General features: G+C 37.1%; 1 protein-coding gene across 1 annotated transcript in view; it reads right to left on the bottom strand.

The window, feature by feature from the left end:
• Positions 1-7,023: 7,023 nt before the first annotated feature.
• Positions 7,024-24,075, bottom strand: part of pacrg (PARK2 co-regulated) — a 108,691-nt gene continuing 91,639 nt past the window's right edge. Inside the window, exon 5 of the mRNA XM_058748363.1 lies at positions 7,024-7,415. Within this exon, the coding sequence (XP_058604346.1) occupies positions 7,255-7,415 (161 nt within the window). The 3' untranslated portion in view covers positions 7,024-7,254. The remainder of the gene's footprint in view (positions 7,416-24,075) is intronic.

Here is a 24,075-nt window from a genome sequence, read left to right as displayed (position 1 = left end):
ATATTGGCTACACATATAATTTAACATATATGCAGTATAATGTCATGTATATCTGAACATGTATGCAAAATATATGTATCCAAATATGAGCAAATTTATTGTGTCATGTATGTGTGAAATATATATATATATATATATATATATATATATATGTGTGTGTGTGCTTCAAAGGGGACATCGGATGCCCATTTTCCACAAATTGGTATGATTCTTTAGGGTCTTCTCGAAATGGTCTCAGTGGTCATGAAATACAACACCCTTTTTACCTTGTCAAAAACAGTTCTGTTCACAGCAACTCATTTCGCTGTATATGTCTTCACATGCTAATGAGCTCTGCTCACCCAGCCCCTGTGGGAGAGCAAAGGCGATTTGCAAATAATCATAAAAAATATAAAGTGTGAGACTTACTTCTTCTGGAGGTGCAGCTGGATCATGAACAATGGGTACTGATCCATCCTTGAGTTTTAACTTTTTAACAAAACCTGCCTGGAGTCTGGAGTAAAATGATTTACGCAGCCAGACATAAACGGATTTAGTGAAAGTGAAGTGACGTGTGGTCAAGTATGGTGACCCATACTCGGAATTTGTGCTCTGCATTTAACCCATCCAAGTGCACTCACACACACATTGTGAACACACACTCGGAGCAGTGGGTAGCCATATTGCTGCAGCGCCCGGGGAGCAACTGGGGGTTTGGTGCCTTGCTCAAGGGTCTCACCTCAGTCGTGGTATTGAAGGTGGAAGAGAGCGCTGGTTATTCACTCCAAAATCAAAATGGCTTGATAATTGAGACTGTTTAGGTTTTTGGGGATTAAAAAAAAGGAGTGAATTTTTATCATTGTAGGGTGGTTGTGTCCACACACTGCCAAGACACATTTATATGCAAATGAAGATATTTGGCAACCAATGTCTCATTTAAAATTAAAATATTATAAACTTAATTCAAGTGATGAAGGATTTCGAACATCTGACAGTAATGTGTTGAGTATTACTGTAAGGTTAACCCTGCCTGGTTTACATGTTTGAAAATGATTAAGTTGAAAACATTAGAAATTTAGAAAAGTAATCAAAAAGTAATCAGTTACATTACTTTAATAAAATAATTGAAAAGTTACACTACTTATTACATTTTAAGTAGGGTAACTTGTAATATGTAACCTATTAAATTTCCAAAGTGACTTTCCCAACACGGTGTATGTACATGTATATATACCGGTGGTCGGCCGAATAATCAAAGTGTTGCCGAACAACCCAGGTGAAAAACAAGTGCACTTCCATAATGTACTTAAAGTGCTCTATTTTCGCGCACTAACTTCGTACTTAATATACTAAAAATTATCCTTTAGTGCTTCTTAAGGTCAACTTAAGATCATCTAAGTGCACTCAACTGTGCTATTTTGAGACACCATGAATATGAACTAAAATGCACTTTTAACATACTATCTTTGTATTTAAAAAAATAATTTTTTTGCACTAATAAATGCTGCTGACTGCCAACAATGCTGCCTGCATTCACCAATAAAATGTTGCTCCATATTTCTTTTGTATATTATCATAAATATCAACATTGCAAATATTCTTGAAATATTGTGATATAATTTTGAGGCTATATCGCCCACCCCTATATATTAACATTTATATGGGAACATGTATGTTACATATATATGTAACCAAATCTGACAAATATATTTTGTAATGTATATCCATATATGTATGTTACATACACAGCAGGTAAAATAAGTATTTGTATGTAATTTTGTATGTAAACCCATGTGTTAAAATGGAATGAGTGTTTCAATAAAGCTACGTAGTACTGTATTGTTTTTGTCTTATTGCTAAATATATATTTTATATGTATCAACATGGTTCATGCATATATTGGAAAATATAAGCTCTAGAGTCCCATATCAAAATATTTTATTTCATATATCACATTATATCTTCCAATATATTCACATATTTTTGTTTCGTAAGGAGTGCCGGTCACATGTTGGGTGTTGTTTGTTGGACTGGGGCGCTGACAGCATTGATGGATCCTGTTCTCTCCATCCCGTCCAGCGCAGTGCAGTATAACCTCACCATGGGCCACCACGTCATTCATGGCTCCCCAGGGGTCTGCAGTGAAGATTACAGCAAACACACAGTCCTTCATCACTCACTCGGGGTTTAAGGCCTTTATGCCACATGTGCCGACACACAGTTTCTCCAAGACATTCTTGAGTCAATGACACATAAGACAAAAAGACAAAGACATAAAGACAAAAAAAAAAAAAAAAAAAAAAACTAGTATAAAATGTATTGTAAAGATCTTCAAAATACACAGTCAAACCAAAATTTATTCAGACACCTTCAACATTTCTCACATAAAATATGACAAGAACTTGAGAGTTAAACTGTGTCAGAACAAATTCATCTATGTCAAATAACTCTGATAGAAAAGTATGTAGTGAATTAGTTTGAATAGCTGTTAGCTGTTAAATTTAAGTACACAATTAGATAATACCAGTTTAGGTCAACCAATTACCAAGCAATGCCTAATTTTGTTGAGTCTGTGGTGTAAAAAGGTTGAATTAGCAATTAAAGAAAAAACACTTAAGCAAAACATGGTCCGGTCAAAGTGTCTGAATAATTCTTGGTCCCAAATTTTTACCAATTTTACTGGTAGCCCTCTGTATGAAGAATTTTTGGGTATAATCTGTCACAGTTTACTTTATTTTGCTATCCTTTATTTATTTATTATTTATTACATGAACTATCCTGCACCCACTAGTAAAAAAATATCAAAAATTATATCTGGTGTTTGTTTAATTTGTTTTGATTGTACACTTCCTATTCATGTTTGTTGCATTTAATTTTGAAAAACGTTTCAATTTAATAAAATACTTTTTAACAAAATGTTTAAAATATGTATTTTTCAAGGTAAACTGTTTCATTTTACGCTTCACCACGTTTTACATTTAAAGTTGACTTGGTGTAATCTTGACCGTATATTATTAATTCATAAATGTTTAAACATTTAAAAAAATATATTTAACACTCTGAGGGGAATACACAACTATTTTACATTTTGGCAAATTGGTTATGAATTTGCAAGAACTTGTCAAATTTGATTGATACGCGCTCATGCTCCACTGAGGGCTAGGTTTAGGGGTGGACATTCACGCTTGCTTTTTTAAAAAAAAAAAAAAATCTTTAAACTTTATTTCATTATATTGTTTAAATTATTTGAATGTATTATTATATGAAATAATATTTTATCCTTTTTAGTACTGTCAAACGATTAATCGCAATTAATCACATCCAAAATAAAAGGTTTTGTTTACATAATATATGTATGTGTATTGTGTATATTTATTATGTATATAATGTATATAAATACAAACACATACTGTATATATTTTTTAAAAATATTTATATATTTATATTCTTATGAAATATATTTATATATAATATAAAATATATGTAAACATAACATATTTTTCTTAAATATATACATGCATGTGTTTGTATTTATATATACATAATAAATATACACAGTATAAACATTATGCAAACAAAAACTCTTATTTTGGATGCGATTAATCACAATTAATCGTTTGACAGCACTAATCCTTTTACTGAGGCATTTTTAAAAAAAAGATTATATCAGAATATAAATAATAAATAAGTATACAAATAATACAAGTAATATAAATAAGTGAAAGCACTAGAAAATGATACGTCAACATTTTGATGCAGTATATATATTTGTGATTAATCAAAGTAATTAAAATGGAATGCAATTCATAGGACTGACCAGACCTGCTGTACATGCAGGTTTTAAAAATACATTTTAAATTTCCAGGTGAATGTGTGTGACTGGTTCTCATGGTGGTCCAAAGGATAAGGACGGTGCTTGTTTGTGTGTGTGCAGAGCAACAGCAGATGTGTTTGTGTCTGATAAGAGCGTCTGGCTGAGGTAGAGGAGGAGCGAGGATCAGACAGCAGAACCCCGTCGATCCGGAGCTGGTGAGAGAGGAAGATCTCTCCAGTCTCCTGCCGAAAAACCATCGGCCTCCTGTGAGCCTTCTTCAAAACACACCACGCGCTCACACACTACACACCAGCACCACTTTAAAGAAACTCCCTTTTCAAACAGTCCGATATTAGAAAAGACTGCTCAACGAAACAGCTCAATTCTGCTGCTTGGAGAAAGACAAAATGTTACACAGAAGTTCAGAATTGCAAAACTGCACTGATTCCAAGTTCAAAAAGCATTCACATCCCATTTTACTGCAGTAATCTGATGTATTTATTAGAGAATTTGGATTTTAAAAGATAAAAATTCACCAGGATCGGATGGTGAAAAGTGGCAGGGGTGGAGCAACTTGTTACATTTTGTAACATGCTTTTGTTTTCATCACCACATCTCTGAGGCCTATAGGAGTCCAAATTTTGAGTCAAATTTTGGAATAAACATCAGAGCTCCAGTCTGTTCTGTGGAGTGATGCTCTGTGGCTGAGAGGTGTGGGGGACACCTGAAGCATGAAGTCACTCCGAAATAAATCTCCATTGAGCTCAGGGCTTTGCAAATGCTCACTGGCTGGCGTAGGGTTTCGTGTGGCCCCTGGCAGATGCGCCGAACAAGAAGAATAGATCCCAGAGGGCTATTTATTCCTGCAGCTCCCTTCGCTTTCCCTCCCTCCCCTCTGCACTGTTGCTCCTAACAATCTGGCATTCTTACACTCTAATGTTTTTCCTTCCCTCTGCTCTAACATCAACGTCTCCATCCCTGTTTTATACCGATTTCATTCAGCGATTCACCTGAGAGCCAATTAGATCCGAGCCAAATCAGGCAAATGAGAGGAACAGTTGATCCAAAGAATTTTCCCTCATGCTGTTCCAAACCTTTCTTCTTTAAAACAAATGTCTCAGTGTATTCTGTCCGTTCAAGGAAAGTTGTTTTGAACCTTGTTGACTTTCATTGTGTGGGCCAAAAAGTACTAAAAATATCTTCTTTTATGTTTTGCAGAAGATAGAAAGTCTTACAGGTTTGAAAGAATAAGAGTGAGTAAATGATGACTGAAACTATTCCTCTCACCATCTCGGTTTCTAGGACTCGAGCTGGGACTCCAGGTCTCTTTATTGACCCCGATTGTTGCAGTAAAACTGATTTGAGGGCAAATCCTGCCTCAATTCCCCCTTGTGTCTGTTCAGAGCTGTAATTTACAGGCTTGTGATCAAATCCAGATTGAACTGAGTTCAAATGTTTCAGAAATCTCAGCTCACTGTAAACATCAGCTCATGGGACTCACTTTTAAAAACACAACAACACAGATTTTTTTTCCCCCCTAGCAGCTGCTGAAAGGAAATACTTTGGCAAAACACTACACATCCTTCATGTTACGGTATGTTCTTATGACAGCATGATCCACTAGCGTCAGAAAGTAATATATATGGGGTGATTATGGGGGCCTGGTGTCCAAAGAACAGCTCAGAGCCCTTCTAATAATCCCAGAAAGAAGGAGATCTACAGATGGCTGCTTAATCTGATTGTAAAAGCATTAAGTGAAAAGACTCAGAGGACATTATATGCTATAAAATCACTATTCGGTGAAATAAATAAAGAAACACACTCTCGAGGCGTCTGATTTCACAGGTAGGAAAAGATAGAGGCTGTTAAGCATGAGGGAAGCCCCCGACTGAGTGCGTGCGTGTGTATGCGCTCTGATAAATGAGCGTTTCATTCAGACATTGTGTTCTGGCACACAGCCTGCAGCTCATACAGGTTCATGGCTTTCAAAAGCATATAATGTTGCTATCTAAATACTTGCTATCTGTCATGTGTTATTTTGTGCACTCTCGATGCCCCTTTAGGTCTCTTCCAGTGTGCTTCCTGTCTGAGTGTAGATTTGTGTGTATATGTAAGTGTATTTCCTTAGGGATCATCACCTTTAGAGCTAAGACCAGTGACTTTTAGTTCATCTGTGTTAGATTTTGCTAGGTTTGTTACACCACTGCCGAGAAAAAAAAAGACTTAAAACATTTAAATAGAAAATAGAAATACCCAACAAAGAGCTGACCTGAATAGACAGAGATAAAGAAAGTGAGAAGGAGATAAAGAAAGCAGGAGGCAGGGGTGTTGAAATCATCTGAAAAGTGGGTAGGTATATTAAAAATCTCAAAGCCTATAAAATGCCTAGTTGCCACGGATACACTCATATGAGATATTTTGAAAGTATAACAACTAAACTTCCTACTAATGTAAGTCACTAGTGTTTGCCAATAAGGTTCATTAATTATACAGAAAGGATTGTTGGCTATGAATATAAAACTGCATATTTTGGCAAACATGACTTTTCTTCTCTTCTGTAGTTCTCATATAAATTGGTTTACTTTCTGTCAGAGGCTCAGCACACAAACCATGGCTTATGAATATTAATTAAGTGATGATCACTCTGATTTGCTGAAAGATGCACGTTGGTAAAGAGGAAATATGCATTACTGTTATCATGGGAGCAAATTTATTCTCAGTTACAATAGGTGCTACACCCCTGGTGGAAGAGATAAAAGGAAAAAACAAGTAAAAAGAAGAGAAATTTCAGGCGGTGGATGTTGGAAGGTGAGTAAACAGCCAGAGGGGAGTCTCAATATTTCTTTTTTTTTTTTCCAGAAACCACTGGGAAAATTGGAAGAAAAAAGCAAGAAAATGTTCATTATATCAGGAAAGTGAGCTACATTAGATCAGCGACCTTCTGAAAATTATCTGTGTGATTGGAAGAGATTTTGTGGCAAGACATAAGTTTTGTATGTGGTTGAAATTATGTGATATACAGTATATATATAATACTCAAAATATAGATATGTATTCTCACTGATATTAATGCTTCAATATGTAGATAATCATGATATAAAAATAACCATTCAATTTTGTTACATTAAAAGCATTGTTTCCTGTACCTGTGGCCAGCTTGGATTGGATGTGTGCGCATTTTCTGCCTTTCTCTTTAGATAATTCTTTACAGAATGAAAATGAAATGCAAGTTAGTTGCAACCGAGAGATTTATTGACCCCTGAGCTACCTGTGTCTGTTTATCTTCTCAGGAAGCTGTGTGTGTGTCTTCTCTGAAACAGACAGCCGTTGTGCACAGACTCATAACATCTGCATTATAACTTTAATAAAGTCCAAAATTAGGTTTGCAACATAAGGTGGGAGTGTTTACATGTTTGTATAAGACTGTGTTTGTGTGTTTGTGAGTGAGTTCTCCATTCCATTTAGTTGAGAAGGCAGGACTCGTAGGTGGGCACCATGTATTTGATGTTGATGAAGGCGTCCTCGCCCCCGTAGCGTTCAAACACCTCCAGCGTCTCCTGAATCAGGTCTCCGATGTTCTCCCTCTTCTGCTGACTGTAGTCAATACCATCACCTGAGTTTTCTGCACACAACACAAACACATTGCATCACATTAGCATACTTTGTGATGTTTAAAAGCCCTAATAAAGTGTGTAAGACACACACACACACACACACACACACACACACACACATACACACGCAGATCTTCTGAAAGAAGCAGATCTAATGACTGTTAAAGATATTCAGCAGGAGTGCGTGACCAAACCTCGAATAATTCATCTGGAGGAGGAATGTGTGTGTTTACCGGATGTTCTTGTGCATATCTCTGCCGCTCTCTGACATGACATTAGAGAAACCCATCAATCACAAGCTACAGCACACACACACACACACACACACAAATCAATACGTTCACACTCCTCCAGCATCACACATACACAAAAGCTCACCAGCTACCTACCAAACAAACTTCCTTCTGAGGTCACAGGCCCAATTACACCAGAAGTCTGAACACACACATGCACCTCTCTGTCTCTCCTGCTTGCTCATTAAAGGAAAGGATGACAGGCAGATGAAAAGAGAGCAGGTAAGTAGGGAGTCTCTCTCTTCTAGCATGTGTGAGTGTGTGTTGTCTGTCTAGTCTGTAACTGTATGTCTTCATCTGCCTGACTTGTGGATCGTTTCCATGTTCTCCGAACACGACTTCCTCACACAGGTCTCAAAACGCACAGCTAGTCAATAAAATATTAGTACAAAGGTCTTGTGGTGTGTTAATATGCTCATCTGTAACAGCAGCTCGGTGGCCATCTTAGTTATGCCTCCAGGCAGCTGCTTACTAGTCAAGCTAGTGCAACTTCTATAGACTTGAAGGTGAAACCTATCAAATCTGACAGCAATAGCATAATATTTTTGTCTTTTTATAATTAGATTCTTAGCTAAAACCAAATCCTTTATCAGTAACTAAATGGCAGTTTTATTGATCCACACTTATTTTGCGCCTGTGTCGTAAGTAGATCACCTGCACCTGTTGAGCATCAGTTCTGCTTATTTGCGACTACACTAATTTGCGCTGCACTTGGTATATTGCGTTGGTTATATTGAGATGTTGCGTCTGTGTTCTTTAATTTGCAAGCTGTCTGTAAGTCTCCCGCAGAAATTTCCACATCCATCGGCGCTGTTTTGGAATTGCGTACTCGCGAACAAATTTGCCGTTTAGTAAATCTGGCCCCAAGAATAACTATAAAGATAACGATAAAGATATAGTTCTAAAAATCGATCTATATATTAAAGAATAGCAGAGTCCACTCAACAGCTACCACGATAAAGGCACAGAGAAACAATATCAATGGGATCACTTTCAGAGCGATTTTTTCCAGCTGATAAAATGATGACAAATGTCCTATCCCTTTAAGGCTATCCCTTATGTGGCCCACCTGTTGACTAGACAAGTCGTATACAGTCAATTTGGATCTGAAAATAGATGCTACAGACCACCCTATGTTGTCTGGACCTCAGACCCTCATTTCCAACGTGTGACCAACTGTCTGCTGTGGATCTGTACTGTTGTATCCCATACACCGCACATATTCTGTACTAACATGCTCAAGTGGCTTGGCTCATGGGCCACACCAGAGAAAGCTGCCAATCACACTGCAGGCACTGCTTCATATACACATCAGTACGACCCTCAAACACAGGAAAATAAAATCAACTCTGTCCGTTAATCCTGCCTTCAGGCATCCTTCGCTTTCTCTCCCTCTCACTCAGCATCTTTGTCAATCTATTTTCACCAGAGCAGGAGAAAGTAGGGGGTTAGAATGAGCCTGAATGAGTCTGAGCAGAAAAAAAATCCTCACCAGAGGCTTTTAAAGAAAAGAGGTATATGGAGAATGCTTTGAAGAGGTAGGAGGTGGCTTCATTTGCCATCTGTGCATGAACTGCAAAGATATGCTTCTGTTTGGAATCATGTGGAGTCCAGGCTTCGATTCTACAAAGTTCAGGGGTAGCGAGAAGTTCAAGCAGGAAGGAGGATTCAGTATCTTTCAGAAACCAAAATCATACCCATAACCCCCTGGATAGAGATTGCCTTGAAAAACCTGAGGAAAACAAACACACCTATTTCTGTATCAATGATTAAGATTGTTCTGTAAAAACTTTGTCTCAGACTCAGATGGCACATCCATGGACTGCTTAATAACCTCTGAGAACACTGAGAAAATGGCAAAAGCTTTCAGAAAAAATTACAATCTTGTTTATGCCATTTCTGGGAATCAAAGTGCATAGATTTTTATCAGTCTGCCATGAACCAAAGTTGTGTTTACAAGTTCCCAGGCTGCAACAAAGAGCATTTCTGAGCAATAATTAGTGGCTGGATTTACCAAAGTTTACAACGTTCATGGCATCCAATCTTTGAATAAGTTTTGCTGGACACTCCTCCAGTCTTGTGCATTCTGGTTTGTTCTCAGAGTTGTATCACATTTCCTTGGAACCAGTTTCCTAAAGGTAAAAAATATATATACTGTATAATGATAAATATATCATTAAAAAGTCTGGGGTGAGTCAGATTTTATGTTTTGAGAGATATTATTAGATTTTATGCTGACCAGAGCTTTATTTAATTTATCAAAACACAGTAAAAACTGTCAAACTGTGAAATATTAATACAATTTAAAATAAATTATATATTCAGGGTCCAACCCAAATCAGAAATTATTCTGAATATGCTGATTTATTGCTCAAGAAACATTTCATATTATTATTAATGTTGAAAACAGTTGTTTATTTGAAAAAATAAATAAATAAAATTGTAACCTTATTAATGTCCTTGTTGAAAAAAAAGGTTTACTGATACCAAACTTTTGAATAGTAATGTATTGAAAAAGGTAATTGTTGTGAGATATAAATTAACATAATAACTGAAGTCACATTGTGAGATAGGCCTATAAAATTGCAGATATGAGATATAAATACACAGATGTGATGAATAAAGTCGGAATTGTAAGGAAAAAAGTCATATTGTGGGATATGACTTTTTCATATAATCTGTAATTATCTTTCAAGCTTCTATACATTTCAGATTTACTTACCCAAAAACATAGAAAAAAGCAAATCTTGGCTTGGTCACATGAAATGGTCAGACAGTCACTTCCTGTGTAAGTGGGCGGTTCTTGGCCAGATAAAGTTGCAATATGGACCAGATATTAGTCACAATCTGGCAACGCAAGTACATTCAAATTTGAATCTGTTTGTGAACTAGGGAAATGTTATTTTGTCTTGAACAAATATTTCTCTTTAAATTTCTCAGTAAAATGTTAATCATGAGGAAATCCACTTCCATCTGTGAGACTATGTCTGTACTCCCCCCCCCCTCTCTTTCTCTCATCTGTTCATTGTGAGTGTGAGATGAGTTTCAACAGCTGTCTTTTCCATCCCCCCTCTTCAACTCCTTTTCCACACCTCTATTCTCACCCCTTACTCCATTCTTTCTCTCTTACTCTTTCCTCTTCACATCTAGGCAGACAGGTTGGCGTCAAGAGGGTTGTCACGCCACGGCACAGTCTATACAACTAATCCTTCTCTCTTTCTCAGTCTCTCTCTGGATGTGTTCAGCGCTGGACGTCTGCACTGGGGCAGCAGCTGGAGAACTGATGGTTCTTGTGTTTGGGTTTAAACTGGTATGTTGATATTGGATTTCACTCCTGCTAACGGCCGGCAGGTTGTAAACAGCGTACAAACAGTACAACAATGTGAGGCAAGACATTTGCCAAAGGACCAAGAGAACTCCTGTCCTTGTAAATCTGTCAAAATGAACACACAATTCAGATGGCTGCTAATCACAAAAATCTAATAGAAAAAAACCCCTGTGTGTGTGTGTGTGACAGATGATGAGAATGTGTGTCATACACACCCACACACACATCATCATCACTAACTCAGCACTGCATCATCTCTGTCTCTGTCATATCTATCATTAGCACCTTATAAACAGATTATGTATCTCACACGTACTGTACATAATAAACACCTATTGTTCTTTACATACACTTAAACACATATGCTTAAACATACACATCACAAGCCGCTACACCCTCTTACACGCACAAAGCAAGAAACAAAGATGTCAAATTAGAGGTCACCCTAAATAATACATAAAAATGTTCTTTTTTTTTTTTTTTTCTTTAAACGTTCTCAGCGCTTCCTCTCACAGGTCCTGACCTTGTGTGAGCTCTGCTAATGGTGCTAGCATTAATATTCATGTCCAACAGCTTGATGAAATGTACCTTTGCACCGTGAACAGGTGTGCATATGTGAATAGCTCATTTACAACTCATAATGGCTGTATGGGCAATTGTTCATGCAATGACAGTGCTTTAATTTGTTTGAATTATTTGTTTCTCAATGCAGAAAAAGAGAACAGTTGGGCCCTGGAAGAAAAAAAAATGACTGAGTTCCTTTTTTTTTTTTTTTCTGGATTATACATTGATTTTGGAAAACACTTTATATATCTATCTGTCTATTATACAACGATAACATTATAAAAATATTATAAAATCTTGTTGATTATAATATAATATAATGATTGCATCATTCACAGTGCTTCGTGGGATGAGTACTTCAATAATTCAATATTTTAAAAAAATCTATTAAAATAAAAAATTAAGGCACATTGTCTTCTGTGTTTTATTCCCTTTTCAGTTTTATTTATTTATTTGACTTTCTTTTGCTTCAAAACAAAAGTTGTGATTCATCTCAGAACTCATGGATTTGGTTCATGGCTTAGAAATATTTATTGACAATTTTTTAAAAGCCCAATAAAGAAAATGCGAAGAAAAGAAAAAAGGAGAAGCAGTAACATAAATGTTTGAAACATTATGTTGAGGTCCAGAATGTTAGGTTGTGAAAGATGAGCTGGGGGCCCGAGACAGCTGGGAATGAGAGGAATTTCTCTACGAAAATAAAGAGTTTTTAAACCCAGATTTGACCCATCATAATGAAGTATACTGTTTAACATGCTGGGAAGAAAGGGAGGTTATTTCATTTTAGTCTAGTCATTGCCCTGGCTACAGCTTTAGCAGACGATACTTCAACTACAGTCCAGATCTTAGGGCATTAACACACTCCAGGAGGTCTCAGACCAATATAACATGTACAGTGCTGCTTGAAAGTTTGTGAACCCCTTGCAGAATCTGTGAAAATGTGAGTAATTTTAACAAAATAAGAGTTAAATAAAAGTTTGGGAACCCTTGGTTCTTAATACTGTGTGTGGTTACCTGGATGATCCACAACTGTTTTTTGTTTTGTGATGGTTGTTCATGAGTCCCTTGTTTGTTCTGAACAGCTAAACTGAGCACTGTTCTTCAGAAAAATCTTCAGTTTTCCAGCATCTTTTGCATATTTGAACCCTTTCCAGCAGTGACTGTATGATTTTGAGATACATCTTTTCACACTGAGGACAATTGAGGGACTCAATCACAACTATTAAAAAGGGTTCAAACATTCACTGATGCTCCAGAAGGAAACACAAAGCACAAAGCCGGGGGGTGAAAAGTTTTTGAATAGTTTTGAAAAAACCTTTTTTAATAGTTGTGTTCGAGTCCCCCAATTGTCCTCAGTATGAAAAGATAGATCTCAATGTCATACAGTCACTGCTGGAAAGGGTTCAAATATGCAAATGATGTTGGAAAACCAAAGAATCTGCAGGACATGGAGGATTTTTCTGAAGAACAGTGCTCAGTTTAACTGTTCAGAACAAACAAGGGACTCATGAACAACCATCACAAAACAAAAAACAGTCATGGATCATCCAGGTATCCACACACAGTATTAAGAACCAAGGGTTCCCAAACTTTTGAATGGGGTTATTTTAATAATTTCAGCTTTTTTTGTTTTTTTTTTGTCTTGTGGACTATTTGTAAACATCTTTTATGTAAAATATCTTACTCAGGACAGTACTAAATAAAAAAAATAACATGTAATTTGTATGATCTCTCTAATTTTGTTAAAATTACTCACATTTTCACAGATTCTGCAAGGGGTTCACAAACTTTGAAGCAGCACTGTATATGTGAAGACCCCAAATGTTCTCAGACCACCATAAAAGGATGTTTTGGGGTCTGTTGTGAGCTGTTGCAGTCAGACAATTACTGTGGTTGCACCACGGTATCGTGATGGTAATATGGTTACTATGCTCATATACCACAATATTTACCATGGTTATGATGACTAGCCAATTATTGTGGTATGTGTTTATTGTGGTACGATATTGTTTTGTTGTGGATTTGATTTCCAAGGTAACTTCCATAATTGTTCAAATTGTAAATTTATTTACAGAAATAAATTAAATTGAAGCATTTCACATAAATGCATAACCTGCTATATCCTATAAAATGTTTTTCAGTTTCATATTTTAGCTAAGTAATTATTGCTTGTTCCACATGTAGTTGTCTTATAATAATGTTCATATTGTTTAACTGAATACATTTAATTAATTTCACAGTGAACAGATTATGCTGTTAATTCATTTTAACAGATTAATTTTAATAAATGCTGTTTCTTACCTGTTTCTTTTATGAATGACTGACATATGCATCACATTAAGTGTATTAAAGGGTTAGTTCGCCCATTTAAGACATGAAGTTGTATGCAATCCTTACCAGCACTATAGTGCATACACACTGACCCACCCTTTAGTCACCTCCCTGGTCAGAGTTCTGGCCGCTGGAAGTTTTTCAAGATAGTACTCCCGGTTAGTTTCCGGGGCCTCAAAACTGTGCGTTTTTACGTGAAAAAAGTATTTGCGTTTCAAAGCTTGAATAATTTACATCACAAAAAACACGCCTGACAAAATTCATACCTCAGTTTTAATCGGCACTATTTTCTTTCCATTTCTATCAATCCGCGCTGCTGTCAACGTCAACAGTGCTCACGTTCAGATCAGCTGTTGATAGCGCGACTTTTCCACTGGAGTCTAAACATCAGCTTGTTTACCGTACAGTTTAGACATTGGATCATAAAGATAGTAAATAGAGCTTACCCGTGGTACTGGTACAGCAAAACTCTTTAAAATCATTTTTTTCTTTTTCCTCCTTGGTTGGGGATGTAATCGTCTTCGCTGAAGTGAGCACTGCACACACGGAAATCCTTGATTCTCGATATTTTAGCTCCGCAGAGTAGCCGATGGCAACCAGCCAAAGCTGTCTCGTAGCTATATCCGAAACTGGAAAACGATGGAATCTGAACGGTGATCCCGCACATTCTTGTGGTCACAGCCTGGGAATTTACAAGTTCGCACCATTGTTCATTTTCCACTTTTATGTCGTTGTCATTCGATTGTGTAAACACTATGGAACAGCTGATCTGAACGCATGCGCACTGTTGACGCGTTGACAGCAGCGCCGGATTGATAGAAATGGAAAGAAAATAGTGCCGATTAAAACTGAGGTATGAATTTTGTCAGGCGTGTTTTTTGTGATGTAAATTAATCAAGCTTTGAAACGCAAATAATTTTTTCACGTAAAAACGCACAGTTTTGAGGCCCCGGAAACTAACCGGGAGTACTATCTTGAAAAACTTCCAGCGGCCAGAACTCTGACCAGGGAGGTGACTAAAGGGTGGGTCAGTGTGTATGCACTATAGTGCTGGTAAGGATTGCATACAACTTCATGTCTTAAATGGGCGAACTAACCCTTTAAGTGCAGGTGTATATTTATGTAAAAAATGTTTCATTCAAATTGATGGAAATTTTATAAGCAATTCAAATACTTGTATCGAAAATTTAGGCCTAAATATTTTTGAGTGTATTTGGTTAGAGAAAAAAAAAAAAAAAATCTAGGAGTCAAATTTTTCCTTTTAAAATAATTTCTTTGTTGCCCACATTTACAGTCTATATCAGCCTCTTTTCAGTATTTAGCAACTGGGACTGTCCTAATCATGTCCTAATAATGTCCTAATAATGTCCTAATAATGTCCTAAGCAAGCAACATTCAGAGTCGTTAGCCAATCACAAAAGAGGGAAGTCACATATAAATGTTTTAAAGGTACAGCAGCAAAACCAGCTGAGAAAAGATCAGAGAGAGAGAGAGAGAGAGAGAGATAAAAGGTCATATAAAACTAGATTACGACAATAAGACTAACATTACAAATGGAGTTCTGATAAATATAAATTGAAAGTGTAGAAAATGGACCCTTCAAGCACTTTCCAATTAAATCGTATCTTTTTGCTGAGATGTAATAAACACGAAAACGTCCATCTTTTACTATCCCTTTGTTTGCTGCGATTGGTATTTCCTAACAGTGATCAGTTAGCTGCATGTCACGGTAATGAATTAATGGTCTGTAGCAATTCTGAGCCTCTCCTCTTGTGTCCATGAGTTAAACTGCTCTCTGCTCCCTCCATTAGTGGGATGAAGAGCCTTTAGACGGAGTATCTGATCCGTCTCTCCACTCCTCTACCTCCCTCATGGGGCCTATTAGCATTCCAATCCATTCCACTCCAGGGGTTTTCATTGGTGGAGGTTATTCATTTCTTTAATATGATTGGCTGTGGGGGAAAAGGGAGGGCAGAAAAGGAAACCATGGCCTGTCAGAGTGATTAAATGCATAGCCCAACCATGACACCAGTGCTCTGATAAGCTCTCACTTTCTCTGTCTTTCTTTCACTCCCTCTTACTAAAATCCAAAGCTATGTGACACAAAATGTTTGGAGGGTTTGTGTTCTCTCTCTCTCACTGTTACGAGAAGAGGTGCAGCTCTCCAGTAAATGAGTGTTTTATGGGTCTTCAGGCAGGAGCTCAGTGTGTTTATGGACAACACACCTCCTTAACCAGCAGAGTTTAAGAGTGCTATTTACATAAAGCCCAGTGTGTGTGTATGTGTGTGAGGTTTGTGTATAAATGATAATTAGTGTTTTATAAAAAGAGCAGCTTTCCAGGACCACGTAGGGAATCATGGGAAATAAGGTAGCTTCTGAGAGCAAACAACCTACTGTATAAATCCAAGTCAAAACAAACCTGTTACACACTTGATAGATTAGAGATTAGACATTTTCGTTCCCATTCAGGCAGAGCAGATTCCAGATTCTCAAAGCAAGGAAACTGCTAAAACATTCCATCTTTCATTCTGTGTGGGCATGTTTGAGAGTTGGTGAACCATGTCGGAGTCTTAAGCGCATATGTTGGTTTATTGCTAGCAGATGCCCTTTATTTAAAAGGAAGAGGAAACTGAGGTTACATTGTGGTTTACTGTAAGCTAGAGGAGTACTAAGTCTGTCATCCTACATTTAGTACCAAGAAAGTTCATGTCATGTTCCAAATCGGACTTAGTTTTTTTAAAACTTGAATTCTGGTATTTGACAATGTGACAGAAAATGAAACACTGTTCTCGAGCCCAGCAAAAAACATTGTGCTGAACCAATACTGTTCACTTTTCAACTCTAAACATCATTACATAAAAACAGGCACATTTAATAAGTTCACTTACTCGAATATTGCAAAATAAGTGTTAAAAACAAATTTAGTGAGGGAGAGAGACCACTAGAAAGAAGCAAAAAGCATTACAGTAAGACAAAGAGAGCTAGGAAGACAGGAAGAGAGAGAGAAAGAGACCTGCGCTGGGATGTGTTTTTTTCACTCCGTCCCACATGACTACCCTCCTCATCAGTGGTGTAGTGGTAAAGGAATAGCCTCTCGCTGCTCACCTCATTACCGTCTGTACACATGACGCAGACTCACTTCTCCCTCTCTCTCCTCCCTCAGGGTGGATGCTTAAATGACAGCTATTAGCCAAACACAGGGCTATTTGTTTTCATATTTCCTGGCCCCGTGCTATCTGACATGATTCTATTTGTGCCTGCAGTGTTACACTGCATGTGTGATGACTGATGGGGCGCCAGGCAGAGCTGGTTTTGCTTGGCTGCTAAACTGGGGCATTCGTGGAGGTGGAGGGGCACAGGACACTGATATAACCCATTCATCATATGGAGAGATGGCGCGAAAGACAATTTATATGTTCCATTTTTAGGAAATATTGTAATTTGTACAAACTAATAAAACTCTGATTTGGATTCAAGTGAGAGAGAGAAAGGGATGCATCCTGGGACCAAAAAGAGGTTCATAAGCACGGTAGACCCTAACATCCTCCCAAACATTCAGATGATGAGTGGTCTAACAAAATGAAACTGTTTTTTCATTAAAATATCATTAAATATGTATATACTACTGTTCGAAAATTTGGGGTCAGCAAGATTTTATTATTATTTTTTTTTCAGTTGTAAGTGTCTTAAGCCCTATTCAGACGGGATTAGTTTTACATGGAGAGGTGGGGTAAAGTAAATTTTAAATTTTAGTCCCGTCCGAATGTGCCATCTCAGTAATCATTACGGACGATGTCAGTAAAGATTACGGTGACTTTTACCTTCTCTAAAAAGGCAATACTAATCCTGTGCAAATAGACCAGCTGTAAATACAGGTGCATCTCAATAAATTAGAATGTCGTGGAAAAGTTCATTTATTTCAGTAATTCAACTCAAATTGTGAAACTCATGTATTAAATAAATTCAATGCACACAGACTGAAGTAGTTTAAGTCTTTGGTTCTTTTAATTGTGATGATTTTGGCTCACAATTAACAAAAACCCACCAATTCACTATCTCAACAAATTAGAATACTTCATAAGACCAATAAAAAAAAACATTTTTAGTGAATTGTTGGCCTTCTGGAAAGTATGTTCATTTACTGTATATGTACTCAATACTTGGTAGGGGCTCCTTTTGCTTTAATTACTGCCTCAATTCGGCGTGGCATGGAGGTGATCAGTTTGTGGCACTGCTGAGGTGGTATGGAAGCCCAGGTTTCTTTGACAGTGGCCTTCAGCTCATCTGCATTTTTTGGTCTCTTGTTTCTCATTTTCCTCTTGACAATACCCCATAGATTCTCTATGGGGTTCAGGTCTGGTGAGTTTGCTGGCCAGTCAAGCACACCAACACCATGGTCATTTAACCAACTTTTGGTGCTTTTGTGGGCAGGTGCCAAATCCTGCTGGAAAATGAAATCAGCATCTTTAAAAAGCTGGTCAGCAGATGGAAGCATGAAGTGCTCCAAAATTTCTTGGTAAACGGGTGCAGTGACTTTGGTTTTCAAAAAACACAATGGACCAACACCAGCAGACGACATTGTGCCCCAAATTGTCACAGACTGTGGAAACTTCACACTGGACTTCAAGCAACTTGGGCTATGAGCTTCTCCACCCTTCCTCCAGACTCATGGATCTTGGTTTCCAAATAAAATACAAAACTTGCTCTCATCTGAATAGAGGACTTTGGACCACTGGGCAACAGTCCAGTTCTTCTTCTGCTTAGCCCAGGTAAGACGCCTCTGACGTTGTCTGTGGTTCAGGAGTGGCTTAACAAGAGGAATATGACAACTGTAGCCAAATTCCTTGAGTGTGTGGTGACTCTTGATGCCTTGACCCCAGCCTCAGTCCATTCCTTGTGAAGTTCACCCAAATTCTTGAATCGATTTTGCTTGACAATCCTCATAAGGCTGTGGTTCTCTCGGTGGGTTGTGCATCTTTTTCTTCCACACTTCTTCCTTCCACTCAACTCTCTGTTAACATGCTTGGATACAGCACTCTGTGAACAGCCAGCTTCTTTGGCAATGAATGTTTGTGGCTAACCCTCCTTGTGAAGGGTGTCAATGATTGTCTTCTGGACAACTGTCAGATCAGCAGTCTTCCCCATGATTGTGTAGCCTAGTGAACCAAACTGAGAGACCATTTTGAAGGCTCAGGAAACCTTTGCAGGTGTTTTGAGTTGATTAGCTGATTGGCATGTCACCATATTCTAATTTGTTGAGATAGTGAATTGGTGGGGTTTTGTTAAATGTGAGCCAAAATCATCACAATTAAAAGAAACAAAGACTTAAACTACTTCCGTCTGTGTGCATTGAATTTATTTAATACATGAGTTTCACAATTTGAGTTGAATTACTGAAATAAATGAACTTTTCCACGACATTCTAATTTATTGAGATGCACCTGTATGTACATAAATATTCCGTAATTTCCTATTTAAAAGTAGTTTTCCGCGTTTTTTCCACGCTTGAAGAAACATTCAGTTGCATTGTAGGCGGTGGGACAAGCCTGCGGAAAACCTCGAATGTTTTCTGCATATGACAATGCATACCATTCAGATCAAAAAGAAGGTCGAAAGCACTTGTTAGAGGCACGAACCTTCTGTTAGCTTTAGGTAAGTGTCTATTGCAAACAGAATCCAATCATAATTTAATTAATTTAATTAATAAATCGATGGATGTAGCACACACATGACGACAGGGAGGTGACGGCGGTGTGTAAATCGAGTTACTCCTCCCACTTCTGGTAGTTTTACTGAGATTTCTTATCCCGTGCGAATTGGCCATTAATATTACAGACGTCCTGTGGTAAATTAACATTACTCCATCTACCCGTGTAAAACTAATCCAGTCCGAATAGGGCTTTAGAAGTAAAGACATATAAAAGTAATGTAATTATATTACAATATGATATGATAATTAAATGTGTATACATTATATTAAATATTACTTTATTATTTGTATTATCATTGGCTTAATAATAATGGTTTAAGACAATGAATATATATTTATATAATTATGGAGATAAAAAAAAACAACAAAAAAAAAACATTAAAGTTACTACCAACACTTGGCAAATGGTCATTTTGGCCCCTGCATAGAGATCTGTAGACTAGGTTCCCACTTTCCCCACATCATTTATACATGAAAGCCAGTGTTTATGAACATGTTGAGTAAAATGATTCACTGTACAGTAAACAGAAGAGCTTCCCTGAGTAACGTCTGACCTCTGTAACTCTCTCAGGGGTCACATGACTAAAGTAGCTGTCATTTCATGCTTTCTAAAAAAAGTTTTTTTTTTTTTTTAAGTAGGTGTGCCTTATGAGTGTAATCAAAGCTGCAACATTAAACAGAAGCCTGAATAAGGAGCAGTCAAGTTTATTACATCAGTCAGAATGAGAGCAAGAGAAGACAGATGGGCCACCAGAGGCTATCACACACTTCCTCACTCTGTCTCTCTCTCTTCAATTACCCAGCTCTCTCTCATTCTGTTTATATATTTTTTTCACTCTTGTCATGTAAGTGTATGAGAACGGGTAGGTGCAGGTTAATGTTGTGTTAAACTCTACTAAAGGCACTATTAATTCCCAGGGGTTGATTTTTATGAAAACTAATATATTATTTATTTATTTAGAATATGAAAGTCACATTAAAACAGTGTACAATGCTATAGTTTATACCATCTATCAAATTACAACTGTCCCACAGTTGTGGCATCATCTACACCATGACCATTAAAGTTTAAACAATGTGTTAAATACGATGTGCGAAGAAAGTGAAGAAATACTGCAGCAAATTTCACCCGTAAACCAAGTGTCAAGCTGAATTATATGATATTACAGAAAAGTCTTTGTTTAAATGTGTATTTAAGGTATATAAAATGTTGGAAAATGAGCCTTAGCAAGTAAAAGGAATCTGACATTTTTATTATGATGATGTTTAAAATGTCATCATCGTTAGTGAATAAAATATTGAACAGAAGCACCAATGTCTTTAGAAACAGAAATGAAAAAAGTAAACAAAGGTAATAAAAAGACGAAACCTCACCGCTGTTCATAAAATGATCCTCTCCATCAACGCCACCAGACAAAAGCAGTGGAGAATGTAAGAGACACAGAATGAGAAACTGCATTGATGGAAATGAGAGGAAGAGAAGGAGGATTGAAAAAAAGCAGACAACATTCTTACGATAGAGTAAACTACACACAACATGCTCTACAAAACACACTTAAAGGTGAGGTAATTAATGTGTTTAAAGAACAGCACACAGAAAATATCTCTTCCACATGTCCAGATGTCCAACCCAGGCTCATTGCAAAATTGCTAAATTATGTTGCTCTTTGCATGTTTTGCAACATTTTTAAAGTGTGTTTAGTTTAATATGAAACAGATGAATGTGAAACTGGCAACATTTTATTACTTAGTTGGACATATCACAGTTCAGATATGCAAAGATATTTAGAGTGCCGCTAAAAGATTAGTGCTTTAATTGCATTTGAAAATAACTTACTACCTACACTAAAAGCAAACCGATAGTGTTAACAAATGCTAATATGATATAAAAACACATTTGCTGAAGCAACAATGCCATTCTATCTTGCTTCTACAAGTCTTTGAGCTCTTTTATCAGGTGAGCTACTGAGCATGTTTACTATGCCAGAAAAGCCATACATATGGATCTAGTCATGAGACGCAAATGTCAAAATGTATTAGCTTACAAACCATGCAGCATGGCAAAAGTGTTTAGATGACCCTGCACGAAAATAAATCTTTATTAATCAATCATTTGTAACAATAGTTGTGGGAAAAGGAATAAAACCTGGCGTTTTACTGCCGCTAGTGTACATTTAGGATGGAAACTGCAGTGAGTTGTATGTATAGGTAAGTTTTTAGAGTTTTTTCTTTTAAAAAAAAGTAGATAGAGGCATATTTTTCCAATGACACTGTGGTGCAATGTCATTGAAATTGTGAGATATGAAATTTTTTTGTGACCGCAGGATGCACTTTCTATTGCGAAATGGCTAAATCATCACTAAAAGGGATAGTCCACTCAAAAATTAATATTCTGTCATCATTTACTCATTCATGCAGGTTTGGAACAAAATGAGGGTGAGTAAATTATTTAAATTTTTGGGTGAAACATGCCTTTAAGCAAGACGACAGATTAAAACAGCAGTATACACAAATGCAAAACACATGACAGCATGTCTCAGTTGTGTTTGTGCATGTAAGCGTACGACTACATTAACCAATCATATCCAAACTGACATAAATGGGTGTAAACCAAGACTATTTATTAATTGTGTATGTGTGTGTGCTCAGAGCATTAATTACACACTAAAATGACTCAGTGTTGTGAAACAGCATTTGACTCACATGAATTATCAAACTGAAATTCTGTTTCATCACCCATAAAACCTGTTTGAGAAGCTCAGGAAATCTGTGCCAGTCTACATGTTCACACACGCATACAATTGATTGGGAATGTTGATTAAAGAGCAAAGATAAATACACACTTGCTACTCACGCTTCAAAGTCATTAGTATTCAGGTCTAACCATCTACTCCCCAGTGGATGTCTCAGCAATGGCTGCAGGTAACAGTTTTATGAAAGCAAAGGACGAGAGAGGTAGAGAGTGAGGGAGGGAGAGAGCGAAACGCTTGCTTCTTTTTCTCCAAGAGAGAGAGAACAGATTAATCCTGTGATTTCAGCTGCCTGTATCTGCTCAATAGGGGAAATTACGGCTGGCACAAGGCTCCATTTTCATTAGAGTCCAGACTACATATATATTCAGGCTCTAATTGAGGCCAGGGCCCTCCTGCTCTGTAATCGGGCCCTCTATAACTGTCTGTTTAGTGCTTTCTGCTCCTTTCCCTGCGTTTTAATGATTTCTGTGTGTAGCGGCCCATCGCTGTTTAACGGATCACTTCCTGCTCGGCTTGTCTGTTCGTTCTAAACAAAGTTCGGTGGAACGGAGACGATTCATCACATTTGGATTCGCCTTTGAGAGATTGAAAAAAGAAAAGAGAAGGAAAGAGAATGCGGATAGCTTGCACATCTTCCGTATGCCAGATTTAATGAGTAATGTTTAGCAGAATGGGATAGATGCATGCTGGGAGACTTTTCAAAAAGCCTATTTTTGTGCTTTCAAGACCATTTGTGACCCTGGACCACAAAACCAGTCTTAAGTGTCAATTTTCCAAAATTGAGATTTATACATCACCCGACAGCTGAATAAATAAGCTTTCCATTGATGTATGGTTTGTTAGGATATGACAATATTTGGTCAAGATACAACTGTTTGAATATCTGGAACCTGAGGGTGCAAAAAAAATCAAAATATTGAGAAAATCGCCTTTAAAATTGTACAAATTAAGTTCTTAGCAATGCATATTACTAATCAAAAATCAAGTTTTGATATATTTATGGTAAGAAATTTACAAAATATCTTCATGGAACATGATCTTTACTTAACATCCTAATGATTTTTGGCATAAAAGAAAAATCGATTATTTTGACCCATACAATGTATTTTTGGCTATTGCTACAAATATACCCCAGCGACTTAAGGCTGGTTTTGTGGTCCAGGGTCACATGTGTGTCAAAATGATTAGTTCTACACTGTAAAAAAAAAAAAAGTTGAGCCAACTTAAAATTTTAAGGCAACCAGCTTCAGCAGAGTTTTGAGTCATTTCAAGTTTATACAACAAAAATTTGAGTCTCCTACAAAAATAAGTTGAAGCTAGTTGCCTTAAAATTTTAAGTTGGCTCAACTTTTTTTTTTTATCAGTGTAGTTAAGCTAAAGACTCAACATACACAAAAAGCACGTCACATGTACAAACTGTACAGAAATAACAAGGAAGAGCTAAAAACCGACCTAAGCTGTAAACAGACGTCACAGAAACTCATGAAGCGAGTCTCCCAGACTCCCCAGTGCATTTCACTACAGCTTCAGTGTGTGTGTGTCTTTGTAAAATGTGCATGTGTGTTTAGGTCTAAATGCAGTGGTCATGGTTTAGGCTGCTGCTAAACTTGGAACTTGTGTTTGGAGCTTGAGGGTTTAGGGGGGTAGGAGGAGGCCGTACCACCAAAACCTCTTTGATTTTATATCA

The sequence above is a fragment of the Onychostoma macrolepis genome, chromosome 17 (genome assembly GCF_012432095.1).
Source record: "Onychostoma macrolepis isolate SWU-2019 chromosome 17, ASM1243209v1, whole genome shotgun sequence".
In the NCBI taxonomy this organism is placed as follows: Eukaryota; Metazoa; Chordata; class Actinopteri; order Cypriniformes; family Cyprinidae; genus Onychostoma; species Onychostoma macrolepis.
Note: the sequence above shows the minus strand (reverse complement) of the source record. Positions and strands in the feature narration are given on the sequence as shown.